Source organism: Orycteropus afer, unplaced genomic scaffold, assembly GCF_000298275.1.
Source record: "Orycteropus afer afer isolate SDZICR_OR568_19922 unplaced genomic scaffold, OryAfe1.0 scaffold00309, whole genome shotgun sequence".
Taxonomy (NCBI): domain Eukaryota; kingdom Metazoa; phylum Chordata; class Mammalia; order Tubulidentata; family Orycteropodidae; genus Orycteropus; species Orycteropus afer.
The window spans coordinates 3,054,013-3,066,922 of NW_006921896.1; the positions used below are offsets into that span (position 1 = coordinate 3,054,013).

Here is a 12,910-nt window from a genome sequence, read left to right on the forward strand (position 1 = left end):
CTTTACTCTGAATCTTCTGATTTTATTACATTGGTTTTGTACAGACCCTGGAATTAAGGGAGACAGTGAATCCAGGCATAGAAAAGGTATGTGCCCAGTGGCATATTAATAAACCTGTATTCTGTGGTGACTCTGTTCTGGGGCTGGGATCTAGGTGAGCTGACAGAATGAAGTCTCTGAACCTGCAAGCTTAGAAGACAACTCAGACCACATGGGCTCATATTGGGGCAGCAACTCTGAGAGACCACCTAAAGCAGCCTGAGTATTTCTTCCATTTCTTTGTAATAACTACAGTAATTCTAACAATGATGATTGTCTTCCCTTAATATATAATATTGTAAGTAGGGCTGCACAAGTGCACACACACGCACACAAAGCCCTGCAAATGTGCACATATACAAAAATAAACTCAAATCATAAACATACTTTTGAAACAGAAAGACCACCATGCAAGCTTATTGTACACTGCAAATGACTATATTCTGGACAGGAATTTTACTTGAAAGAGCTAATAAAAATTTTTCTGTACCAAAAGGTTTCCAAGTTACTAAGGAGTCTGGCTCTTGGCTAAAAACCCCTGTGTGATTTTGCAAACTTGACCATAGGTGATTACCAAGGTTTTACTTGGCAGTTCTCAAGAGCAAAGCTGCCTTCCCCACCAGGCTTGGTGCACAGTCAATGCATTAAGGGAGTCAGCCAAGGACTCAGGTACTCCCCACCGGCAAGGAGCCATGCTCTTTTGTTTATCTGCATTCCCAGCCCAGCCACCTTTACACAGAAGCCTTTTTATTAGAGGTCTGGTGGACTTCCTCAAGCACTTTGTCTGAAGTCTCCTTATCAAGGAGAGGAGGGATCTTGAACCTTGACCCCACACACACACTCACTCTGACTCAGTACTTTTCCACCACTAGCCCTTCAACCTTGCCTTCCCCCTGGGCCCCACCCCCACATCCATAAAACTGCAGAAGCCTTCCCTTCGGTTCGGGACTCCCTCTACAGTGAGCAAGAAGGGATCCACACTTGCACTGATCTACCTGATGCTCCCCAGGCACTGTTCCTTTGGAAATAAAGGAAGGGGGAAGCTGGTCACTATTCTCTTGGTGTGGTCTTTTCCTTATGCTATCACCAAACTAAAACCAAACTCCTGACTCACAGCAACTCCTCCTTTGATTTCCAAGGCAGTATTGCTACAGAAGTAGATTGCCCAACCTTCTTTCAGAGGAGTGGCTGGTGGGTTTGAACCGCCAGCCTTCTGGTTAGCACTCACGTGCCTTAGGCACTACGCCACCAGAGCTCCTTATGCTATCAGGGTAAAAGTGATTAAAAGCTTGAATGCGACTTTCATTTTGGCTTGTTCTCTTAAATAGCTTCTCAGACACCTTGCAGCTCACCTTCCTGGTCTAGGTAACAATTCATACTTGTCACAAATCATTGGTGGAGGAATTATACACATTCCTGTGTGACTTACGAAGATCTCTGGTAGCGTAGTGCCTAAGGCATTTGACTGCTAACCAGAAAGCTGGTGGTTCAAACCCACCAGCCATTCCTCGGAAGGAAGACTGGGCAATCTATTTCCATAGAGATTGTTGTTGTTATGTGCCGTCCATAGAGATACCACCTCGGAAACCCAAGGTGGGGTCACTATGAGTCAGAATTGACTCTACAGCATGAGTTTGGCTTTTTTGGCTTGTGTGACCTAGAAGAAAATTTAACTGGGTATATAAAAGTAGGAAACACTGCCACTGAGTCAGTACTGACTCATGGTGACCCTTTAGGACAGTGCCCCATAGAGTTTCCAAGTCTGTAACTCTTTTTGGAAGCAGACTGCCTTATCTTTCCTCCCACTGAAATCACTGACTTTTTAGTTAACAGTTGAATGCTTTAACCACTGCACCATCAGATTTTCTCTGTGTGACCTTGGTTAAAGGATTCGGCTGCCAACCAAAAAGGATGGTGGTGGTGGGAACCCACCAGCCACTCTGCTTCTGTAAATATTCATAGCCTTAGAAACCTTATGGGGCAGTTCTGCTCTGTCCTATAGAATTGCTATGAGTTGGAATGGACTCAGTAGAAGTGGTTTTATAAAAATTGAGTTGTAATTGAATTGATGTCAGTGGTTTTTTTGGTTTTTTTTTTTTTTAAATAAAAATAGGGTTCAATTATCTTAAAAGAAATTTCCCAAAGCTCAGATAACTTCTGTGGGCCATATGGTTCATGATTTAGCCTTCTGAAAATTAAGCATGCAGAAATGGAAATGGGGTAAAAAGTAGAGAAAACTTGAGAAGCCAAAGGTCTATGTGGCCAAGGCCTTAAATATAAGCACTGAAGAGTCTTTTAAGGCTTCTTCTTCTTGATGAAGGAACCAGAGAACCAAGGCATGGATATTAGTGAGAAGCCAACAGCACATGACTATGTGCCACACACACTTACGCGGTTCCATTTCGAGGACCAAATGGAGTCCTGTCTTCACTACTGACAGAGTATACATCGTAACACTCCTTAATCTCATCTCTCAAGTCCTGAGGGATAGAGCAGGATCCATTTCTGACTTTGAGTTGCCGTATACGTGGTACCCCTAACAGCAGGTTCTCATAGTAAATGAAACTTCGGTTGTCAGCTTCAGTTGTGTTGCTTGGCTGCATCTTCCAGTACAGCCCATCTAGCAAGGAGCCTTCTGTGAACTGAAAGCAAAGGAAATATTTTTGGGAAGTTGCAGGTTCAATGTTTGCCCTTGCTCCTATCCAGAAAGTTTTCATGACCAACAGTCTGGCAACTCTATAAATGTGGTAGAGTGAAGAGTGGGCTTTGCTGTCAGAAACCTTTGGGTTGGATCTTGCTCCATCATTGCTAACTGTGAGGCTCTGCACAGAAGCTTCCTCTTAGCCATAGTTCTCCCATCTGTAAAATCCATCTTTGCATGTTTACTGCATGTGGCACACAGTATTTAATAAATAGCAATGCCTAAGGCATTTGACTGCTAGCCAGAGGTTGGTAGTTGAAACCCACCAGCCACTCCTCAGAAGGAAGACTGAGCAATCTACTTTCATAGAGATACCACCTCGGAAACCCAAGGAGGGGTCACTATGACTTGGAATTGACTCGACGGCAGTGAGTTTTTGTTTTTTTTTTCCCCCTAGTTTTCATTGGAAGACCAAAGGGAGGAGTATAAATCCACAACCGTGATCAACTCTACTTCCCCTTACTAAAATAGGGAAACCAACCTAATCATGGTTCTAAATTTGTTTGTAAATGAAAACCTTGGTCTTCTTGTTTTTTAAATTTTTGGTAAAAATACACACAGTGGTACACCCATTCAACAATTCCTATGTGTCCAGTCCAATGACACTGGTTACATTCTTCATGCTGTATTGCTATCTCTACCCATAGTTACTCCACCACTCATTTAAGACTTACCAGCCCCTCCTTGGAAGGAAGGCTGGGCAATCTATTTCCATAGTGATACTGCCTGGGAAACCCAAGGAGGGGATGCGATGAGTCAAAATTGACTTGACGGCAGTCAGCTTGGTGTTTTTGGTTTGTTGTTGTTGTTAGGTGCCGTTGAATTGGCTCTGACTCAGTGACCCCATGTGCAACAGAATGAAATGGTGCCCTGTCCTGTGCTGTTCTCACAATTCTTGCTGTGCTTGAGCCCACTGTTACAGCCAGTGTCAATCCATGTCCTTGAGGGTCTTCCTCTTTCACCCTGACCTCTCTACTTTACCAAGCACAGTATCATTCCCTAGAGAACAGTCCCTTCTGGCAATTTAAAATTTACTACCCCTAAACTCCTCAACTATGCTTTAGGATTACTCATCAATTTGGTATTATACAAATAATTCTTTAATAGAGTGCAGTGGTCAAGGAGAACATTCTTTACTTATTTAGCTAGGCTGCTGTGTAGTTTAAAGGTGACTTCAGGGGATAGCTTTGGTTAAAGGTTTGTTGTTGTTGTTGTGTGCCGTAGAGTCGGACTCGACTCATAGTGACCCCTCCTTGGGTTTCTGAGGCAGTATCACTATAGAAGCAGATTGCCCCATCCTCCTTTCGAGGAGTGGCTGGTGGGTTTGAACTGCCAGCCTTCTGGTTAGCAGTCAAGTGCCTTAGGCGCTATGCTACAAGAGCTCCTGGTTAAAAGTTTAAAGATTTTTTTTTCCCAGTACAATAGATTCGGGGGTTTCTCCATTCTGAATGGCTCCAGTAAATCTACATTCCATATTAATTTGAATCTCTGTTCCACATTTTGCCCCCTTTTGATCAGGATTCATCTACTGAGTCCCTGATCAAAATATTCTGTAATGGTGGTCGGGCACCATCTAGTTCTGTTTTTTCATGGCAAAGGAAGCAGTGGTTCATGGAGTACTCTACACCTGCATTCCAGTTCCCTCTCTAGTTCCCAGGTCTCCTTCTTCTCCCGTTGCTCCTGGGGAAGAGACCAACTGTTGTATCCTGGATGGCTGCTTACAAGCTTTTAAGATCCCAGGCACTATTCACTGAACTAGGGGATAAAACAGAAACTTAGGAACAATATATTAGGCCAACTGACTGGACAGTCCCATGAAGTCATGACCCTAATCCTTCAAACTAAAAGAGCAAATCCCATGAGGTGTTAGGCTGTACCTAAACAGTATCAGCAACTGCAGTCTCTTTTTTTTCCCCTTCCTGTTATTATTATAAAATTATATATAATACAACACTTACCATTTTGTCTTTTTTCTGATGTACAACCCAGAAAAATTATAGTTTTGATTATCTGTCCAGTTGGATTATTGAGTAGATCTGTCTGAATTATTTCGATGTATGTTGAATTCTCCAATCCCCTTACCCACTTTTAGAATTTGCCATTTGTTTTCATGACATTATACAAATGTGAGGCATCTCTTGTTAGTATGAACAACCAGATATACCTATAGGGTTACAGAGGTACCATCTCTCCTGCCTTTATCCTTTTCAGATGATTAACAGAAATGGAATGATTTGGCCAGTTCAGTGTGGGCTGAGATGGCAACATTTTTTATGGGATAATAAATACCTGTGACTCAATTTTTTCTATCTTAAACCAGTATCTCTGGCTATATTAGTCAGAGTTTAGTAAGAATCTTAGGAAGTACCTCGTCAGGGAGAAACAATCTTTTCCTTTCCCATGTCCTTTCCAATTTTCTTAGACTCTGAGCCCCGTATCCTCAGATCAGGTTAGTATTTTTCCTGTGGCATCATTCATTGCTTATACTCTGCTGCCAGCTTGGAGTTTGACAATTTGGGAAGGGGTTAGGTGGAATTTCACATTAGCAGATCTCTGACAGACAGTGCCTACTGTATATATATCAGGAACTGTTCTTAAAGGTGAGGGGTACATGCCATCAACAACACAGAGACAAAGCAAAACAAAACCACCAAAACTCTGCCCTCATGGACTATGTCCCAGCAAATACTCAATAAATATGTATTGAATTCTCTGAATGACAGAATGAATGATAAACTTTTTTTAGCTGTCAGGCTAAAAGAAATGTTCACTTTACTTATTCCCCAGTCATGTGCTGAAGCATGTAAGCACTCTGAATCTGTCTCCTCATTAATAAATGGGGGATATATTAGTGCTTAACCTTGTAAGGTAAGGATTAAATGAGGTAACATATGAACACTCAGCCAGCATAAGACACACACGCAGTGCTCAATAAATGTAAGTTTATCTCCTTTGTTAAGAGCAGAGACTGTAGCTTATAGGGTGAAACGTGTGAGACTTGGAACTTCATGGAACTCCTTTGTTTTTGTGAGTTTTCCACCTTTGACAGGGTGGAGTCTTACCACTTTTCTATCAACCATTTTAGTGGACAGTATGTGTTTTCCTTCTCCAACTGGTTTCTGCCTTACACAGGTTCTGGCTTTCACAGGTTTTACCCTAACAACTCACCATGGTTTATAACATCTCACACAGCATTAAACACGCAGCAGACCCTGTAGAAACTACTGACTTGAACTGAGAAAGCCAAAGTAATGATTTTGCTTGGTAGAGGCACTTTCAAAGTTATTTGCAAATACCTTCCAAAAGTCTTCCATCAAAGCAAGCGTTTTAAAGTTCGTTTTCTCCGTCTTGGACAGCGGGGAGTCTATGAAGAGCTGTGACAGTACCCGGTGGTAGTAGTACACACTGGAACTCATCATCCCATAGGTCACTGGAACACAGGAAAAGCCCGATGAACTCCACGGAGGGGGCCCACATACATCACACAGCCAGCTCCTCCACTGATGGGTAACTCCTGGTGGACGGGCACTTCGAGACAAACATCCTAACATGTGCTGTCACCCTCCCCTTCCTTTCCCCCATCGTTCTTCCATGATTATTTCCTTATCTCTCTGGGTAATGCAGCCTTATGAAATAAATACGTTAACACTGAGCTATATGAAATAAAAGAGTCCCTGGATGGTGGGGCTGCTAACCAAAGACTGGAGGCTTGAGTTTACCTAGGGTGATCTCAGAACAAAGCCTGGGCATCTACTTCCAAAAAGGTCAGCCACTGCAAATCCTAAGGAACGCAGCCCCACTCCGACGCACATGGAGTCACAGTGAGTCAGACTCGACCGCATGGCAACCATCAAACAAAATGGCTTACCAGTGAGTATCCAAATTAGCTCAGGTGTGGTGTTTGGGACTTCCAGTGTGCCTACGCAGTTTCAATGCTCATGACACCCAGATCAGCCTTCCACCTCCGTTATGCTAGTTTGATGTAGGCCCAACAGAGGCCATGCAGAAATTCAACTCCTGTCACTGTGCAGATGCCACTTACTCTCCCTTGGGCCTAGCCATTCTTAGTCTGCCCCCAGATCAGTTCTCTTTTCTTCTCTGCCTCACTCTGTGCCCCAAGGCTGAACAAGAGAGCCACGGTCAGGGGAGAGAGGTGAAAGGATTGCTCCCTCCACCTCTACTCTCCGTTCCTTCATCACCGGATGCAATCTGGCAGTGGGTTCTCCAACTTTGGCCCTAAGTGCGGAGGACATCCTTCTCTTACGGCTACAACTTTCAGGGGTTCAGGCCACTTCACTTTGTACTCCTGCCCCTTCCAGCTTTTCTGGGCTGCCTAGTCTTCTCTTATTGGTTCCCTTAGCCCTGACAAACCTCTATAAACAGTCTCTTATTAAGCTTTCTTTAATTACCATTTTGTGGTATGTGATCCATACCACAGCAAGTTGCTTAAACTTTCTGAGCTTTGCTTCCATCTTCTGTAAGATGGGGATAATGGTCTATTTCAGAGAACTTTTTGGTGCTTAAATAATAACGAAAAATTATTTCAGCATTGACAGTTCACAAGTGTCCGATAAAGGTGGTTCTCCTCCTTAATTAGATTGCTATTACACATTTATTGCAAATTTTAGCACTTCAGAAGTACTTTCTTATACTGGACGCCATTGACTGCAAATGTCATTATGATGTAACCCCTATAATTAGCTGACAAAAAGCTTTAAGGGGAAGGAAACGTATTTCACAATTTTTTTTTAATTTCTTCTCACATTGAAAACCTAGCAGGTTAATAATACTTAATTGAATCGCTTCTTCAGATAGCCTCTTTCACCTCCCAAACATCACAGAAATCAGGATTATTAAAAGAGATAAACAGATAATACTGATCCAAACACAAGTGTCTGGGAGTCAGTGTCAAGTAATCAATGAAGTAATATTCATAAATACATGTATCATACACACATCTGTGCACTGTATCTAGAAAGGCAGGAATATTTTGCACTCCTCCTAGATTCCCTCACCTGCTTAGTTGTGTTATCCTAAGATCTAGCGTAATTAGGACAAGAGCATTCATCTTCAAGTGTTACGTGACCTACCATCTCTCAAAACTGTATTGAACCAGAGTTAAAGTTTTAGAATTTCAGTCCATTAATTTATGGATTGGGTGTTGGATCTCTGCCCTGAAGTAAGAGAAATTCATTGTGTCTCCAAAGAGAGCTGCACACCCAGAGCCCAGATACAATGCACTCCACCAGGGCTTTCAGTGAATCCAAAGTCAATTGAGGAAAAGAAGTTGATATGATACTCCAGAGTATTAGCAAAGGCTTCCCAGAGACAAAGAGATTATTGTTTTCAGTTAACTTGCAATTAAAATTTACTTTGGATTAATTAATAAAGATCATTCTGAAATTTTTTTTACCTGTGGTTTTTTTTTTTGGGGGGGGGCGGTTGTTTCGTTAAAAAGAAATTTTGAAGAATTACTTAAGTTTTTTATTTGTAAATTAGGACACAGTTAATTTTACATATGCAAATATAAGTATTTAAACCACTGATTTAAAAATATATGCCTTTCACTTTCCTATTGTGTCAAGACTGAATACTGATTTTTGCTTTTCAAATTCTCAGCACAGGTTCTGGCTCTAATGCGTCACTAAAAGGGCACAAAGATCCTCTTAGCTATGTAGCGCCACCTGCTGGACAGCTGGAGAAACAACGCCATCAAGTTTCCAAGGGATGATTTACTCAACAGACGATTAAGTCAGTCCTTCCTCTGGGCCAGGCCCTGTAGTGGTCCACAAGATATTTCAAGTGATGGTTCCACACACTCCAGGAGTCAGATCAATTTGGTTTGAGTTTCAACTTTTCTTCACAGTGAATGTCTGCCTCTGTGTTAATGATTGTGGGTCTCAGTGTCGTGAGATTCTGGACAACTACTTAACTTTTCTGAGTTTGAGTTTTGTTATTTAGAAAATAAGAGCAATAATATCTAGGGTTTTTGTGAAGTTCAACTGTAGAAACACATATGAAGATGTTTTACACACTGCACAATACAAAGAAATATGACACTGTTGTATCACTTCTCCTTTCAGTCCCTGATGGGGAAGCCCTGTTTGGAAGGTAGCATTCACTTGCAATGAACTGAATTGTGAAGAAAAAATTACAGCATGGAACACCCTTGAAAGAACCAGAAAGGAAAGGAGAACATTAAAAATATGCAACGTAAAGACACATATATATCCCACATGCATGTTTCTTCCTCTTGTAGCTCTTGCTTCAATGCTTGTATTTGTTTTCCATAAACAAAGTCAGAGTAAAAAAATATAGTGTCACCAAAAAATCAGCCAACATTAACAAAAGCTGCCTTAAAAACATGGCTTATCATGTCAAAATACTCAATAGGTACCTCAGAAGGAAGGTTGGGCAATCTACTTCTGTAGTGATACCACCTCGGAAACCCAAGGAGGGGTCGCTATGAGTCGGATCCGACTCGATAGCAGTTGAATTTGGTTTTGGTGCTTGCTTGGAAAAAAATAGGTTTAAATACTAAAACCAAATAAGAGATTAGAGAATCAAATCTATTGCATAAATTACAAATCACTATAATAAAAACTAAAAAATCTTCAATGGAGCAAAAGAAAACAGAAAATAATAGGAAAGTGTAAAAAGGAAAAGAAAAAAATAACAAAAATTAGATAAAAACATAAACTATTAATAGGCTGCAGAGCCCTGGTGGTGCAGTGCTTAAGTACTCAGCCGCTAACCAAAAGCTCAGCAGTTTGAAATCACCAGTCACTCTGCTGGGCAAAGATGTGGCAGTATGCTTCTGTAACAATTCACAGGCTTGGAAACTGTATGGGGCAGTTTTACTCTGTCCTATACTCAGTTCCATCAAGTTGATTCTGACTCATAGCAACCTCCGCTGGGTTTCCGAGGCTGTAAATCTTTATGGAAGTAGATTGCACTGGTGGGTTTGAACCACCAGTCTTCTGGTTAGCAGTCAAATACCTTAGGCACTACGATGCCACCAGAGAATGTGCCTCTGTCCTATAGCGTTACTAAAGGAGCTCTGGTGGCACAGTGGATAAGGCATGCAGCTAACCAAAAGGTCAGTGTTTCAAACTCACCAGCCACTCTGCAAAAGGAAGATGGGGCAATCTACTTCCGTAAAGAGGAAACCCAATGGGAGTTGCTATGAGTCGGAATCCACTCAATGGCAGTGAGTTTGGATTTTTTTTTTTTTTTAAATAGGGTTGCTATGAGTCAGAAATCAACTCGATGGCATTGGGTTTGGTTTGGTATTAATGGATTACACTCTTTTACTAGAAGACAAAGTATTAAAGATTAACCAAATAAAAGTAGCTCTAGAACTTTCATAAGAGATACATCTAAAATAAAGTTAAAAATAAAACAATGAACAAATATAAGAGGGACATATATTTTTAAAAAGCTGTAAATAGTATTATAACCACCTGACAAAAGAGATTGTAAGATGTAGTCAAATTATACAAAAGGTTATTTTATATGGATAAAGGGTACACTACACAGTCATTTAAGTATATTGTATTCTTACATACTGCATAATGGCACTGAACTATACAGTAGTGACTGCTAGTAGCACAAGGAGGCTTATTGAAAACGACCATTGTGACTAGAAACTTTAATGTACATCTCTCAGTCTTTGATAAAGTAGACAAAAATTAAAGGTCTGAATTGAATAGATCGGTCAGCTTGACTTAATATATATCCAACTTCATACCATACTAAAAGACATCACTCATTCAGATATTTACATCTATAAAACATTTACGAAAATTGGTATCATGCCAGGCCACAAGAGAACATCAATAAATTCCTAAAATTAGGAACCAGTCACACAACATTTCTTAATCCACAAATCTAGAGAGCAATTAATAAAAAAATAAAATAAGCAAACATACACACAAAAAATTAAGTCATTTAGAAGTTAGACATTTTTTTTTTCTCTTAATAACCACTGGACCAAAGAAGAAATCAAGGCTATCATAAAAATATAAATAAACTAAACATAAAGATATCAGAACAAAGATGCCTTAGTCCCAGTACTTCGGATCACCTGCCACAAAGTGAAACCATCACCTTGAAGAAGAAACCTAACTTCTTTGCTAGCTCTATTATACCTACCATATCATCACAGGGTTGCTGTGGAGATAAAATGAGGGTATATACTTGAAAGTATTCTATAAATTAAAGGTGCTACATATAAATGTAGGAGCTCTGGTAGCATAGTCCCTAAAGCACATGACTGCTAACCAGAAGGCTGGCGGTTCAAACCCACCAGCCACTCCTCAGAAAGAAGGTTGGGCAATCTACTTCTGTAGTGATACTGCCTCAGAAACCCAAGGAGGGGTCGCTATGAGTCGGGTCCGACTCGACAGCACGTAACAACAATAACAACAACAACAAACATATAAATGCAAAACCAAACTCAACCCAGTGTGCTGAGCTCATTCCAACTCATAGTGACCCTAGAGGACAGAGTGGAACTGCTTGATAAGGTTTCCAAGGAAGTAACCTTTATGTCAGTGGAATGCTGCATCTCTCCCACAGACTGGCTAGTAGGTTAAGACAGTGGGTTCGAACAGCTAACCTCTCAGTTAGCACCCAGTGCTCAATCACTGTGCCATCAGGGCTCCTATATAAAAAGCAAAGAATGATTAGGCTTGAACTGTTTTAGTTGTCATACTAGGAAAAGTTTTGTGTGGAATTATTAGTGAATAACAGAGTAAAAATGGGCAAAGTTGTCAACATTTGATGAGAATGAATATGAGCCATCACTGAGATGTGTATAACTGCATCTCTTACTCTTCACGGTGAGAGGGCAAATGCATGAATAAGACAATCCAGTGTAAGCAGTGTCACTGACAGAGATGGGCCAAAGCCTGGCACAGCTTAGAGGTGGGGGCTAGTTCAGTGTGTGTCAGTAAAGGCTTCTTTGAGAATGTGGCTCTTGAGCTGATCTTGAAGGATAAGTAGGGATTAGATAGACAGACAGGAAGGAAACAGCACAGGCCCAGGCCTTTTTGCAAATCATTACTGGTGTGATGTGGCTGAAGTACCAAGTGTTCATAGGGGTGGTAGATCTGTAGTAAGCAATGACCATAAAGTAAAAAGTTGATCTACTATTTAAGAAATTTAAACTTTGAGGTGATTACAGCATACTAAACAGAAGGGTGATCTGGTTTAATGTGGCTTGAGTCAGTAGTCTGCGGGCCCCACCAGTGAGTCAGCCACAGGTAGGGAGAGCAGCTCCCATCCTGTCTGTGGTCCACACAGCATCTGAAGTCATCATCTTCAGATTTTAATGAATCTTGTCACTCTCTTACTTAAAAGCCTGGCTTCCCACTTTGAAACCCTTACCAAAGCCTGGCAGGCCTTTCCATCCTTGGACAGCACGCTCTCTGCTCATTAGCTTCATTCAGCTTCTGGAATGTCCCCTGCTGCTTTCCTACCTCAGAACCTTCATTCATGCAGCTCTGTCTGTGTTCTCATCCCTGAACCCTGCACTGGACTGGCTCCCACTCTTGCTTCTAGCCTCAGAGACGCCTTCCTGGAGGGATACCCTCTCCCCAACTGTCTCCACCATATCACTTACCATTTCAGATTCAGACAGGGCTTAAATCTGCATAGAATTAAATAACTAAACAGTTGAATGAATGAATAAGTGAATAACCCAAAAGACAGATGATAAGGGATAAAATAAGGACAACAGGGATGTAAGAAAGTAAGATGTGAGAGGTGCTAAAAAGAATGGACTTAGTGGGTGACACACATGAAGGAAAGCATCTATCATGATGCCCGAGTTTTAGGTGACATGCATATGGGTGTTGTTGTTAACCCGGACAGAGAACACAGTAAAGCATCTTTGGATGGGTAGGATGACGCATTCAGGTTTAGGAATGTTAAGTATGAGAGGTCTCTGAGACATCCATTGGAGATGTCTGGTGGAAGCTGACATCTGGTTTATAGCTCATGAGACAAATCAAGATGAGGAGAGAGACTTGGGAATCACTAGCATACAAGGGCTATTCAAGGTGCATCTGTAGAAAAGATCACCTAAAAAAAAGTCAAAGACCCAATCACAGAGAACACACTGTTTAAACACATTTCAAAAGCAAGAAAACTAAGAAAGTGAATACA

The 12,910-nt window shown here is 41.2% G+C and overlaps 1 protein-coding gene across 1 annotated transcript in view; it reads right to left on the minus strand.

The window, feature by feature from the left end:
• The window catches only part of PKD2 (polycystin 2, transient receptor potential cation channel), an 83,498-nt gene that overhangs the window by 31,262 nt on the left and 39,326 nt on the right, over positions 1–12,910 (minus strand). Inside the window, exons 4-5 of the mRNA XM_007951699.2 lie at positions 6,037–6,170; positions 2,431–2,681 (exon numbers count right to left, since the gene is read on the minus strand). Of these exons, the coding sequence (XP_007949890.2) occupies positions 2,431–2,681; positions 6,037–6,170 (385 nt within the window). The remainder of the gene's footprint in view (positions 1–2,430; positions 2,682–6,036; positions 6,171–12,910) is intronic.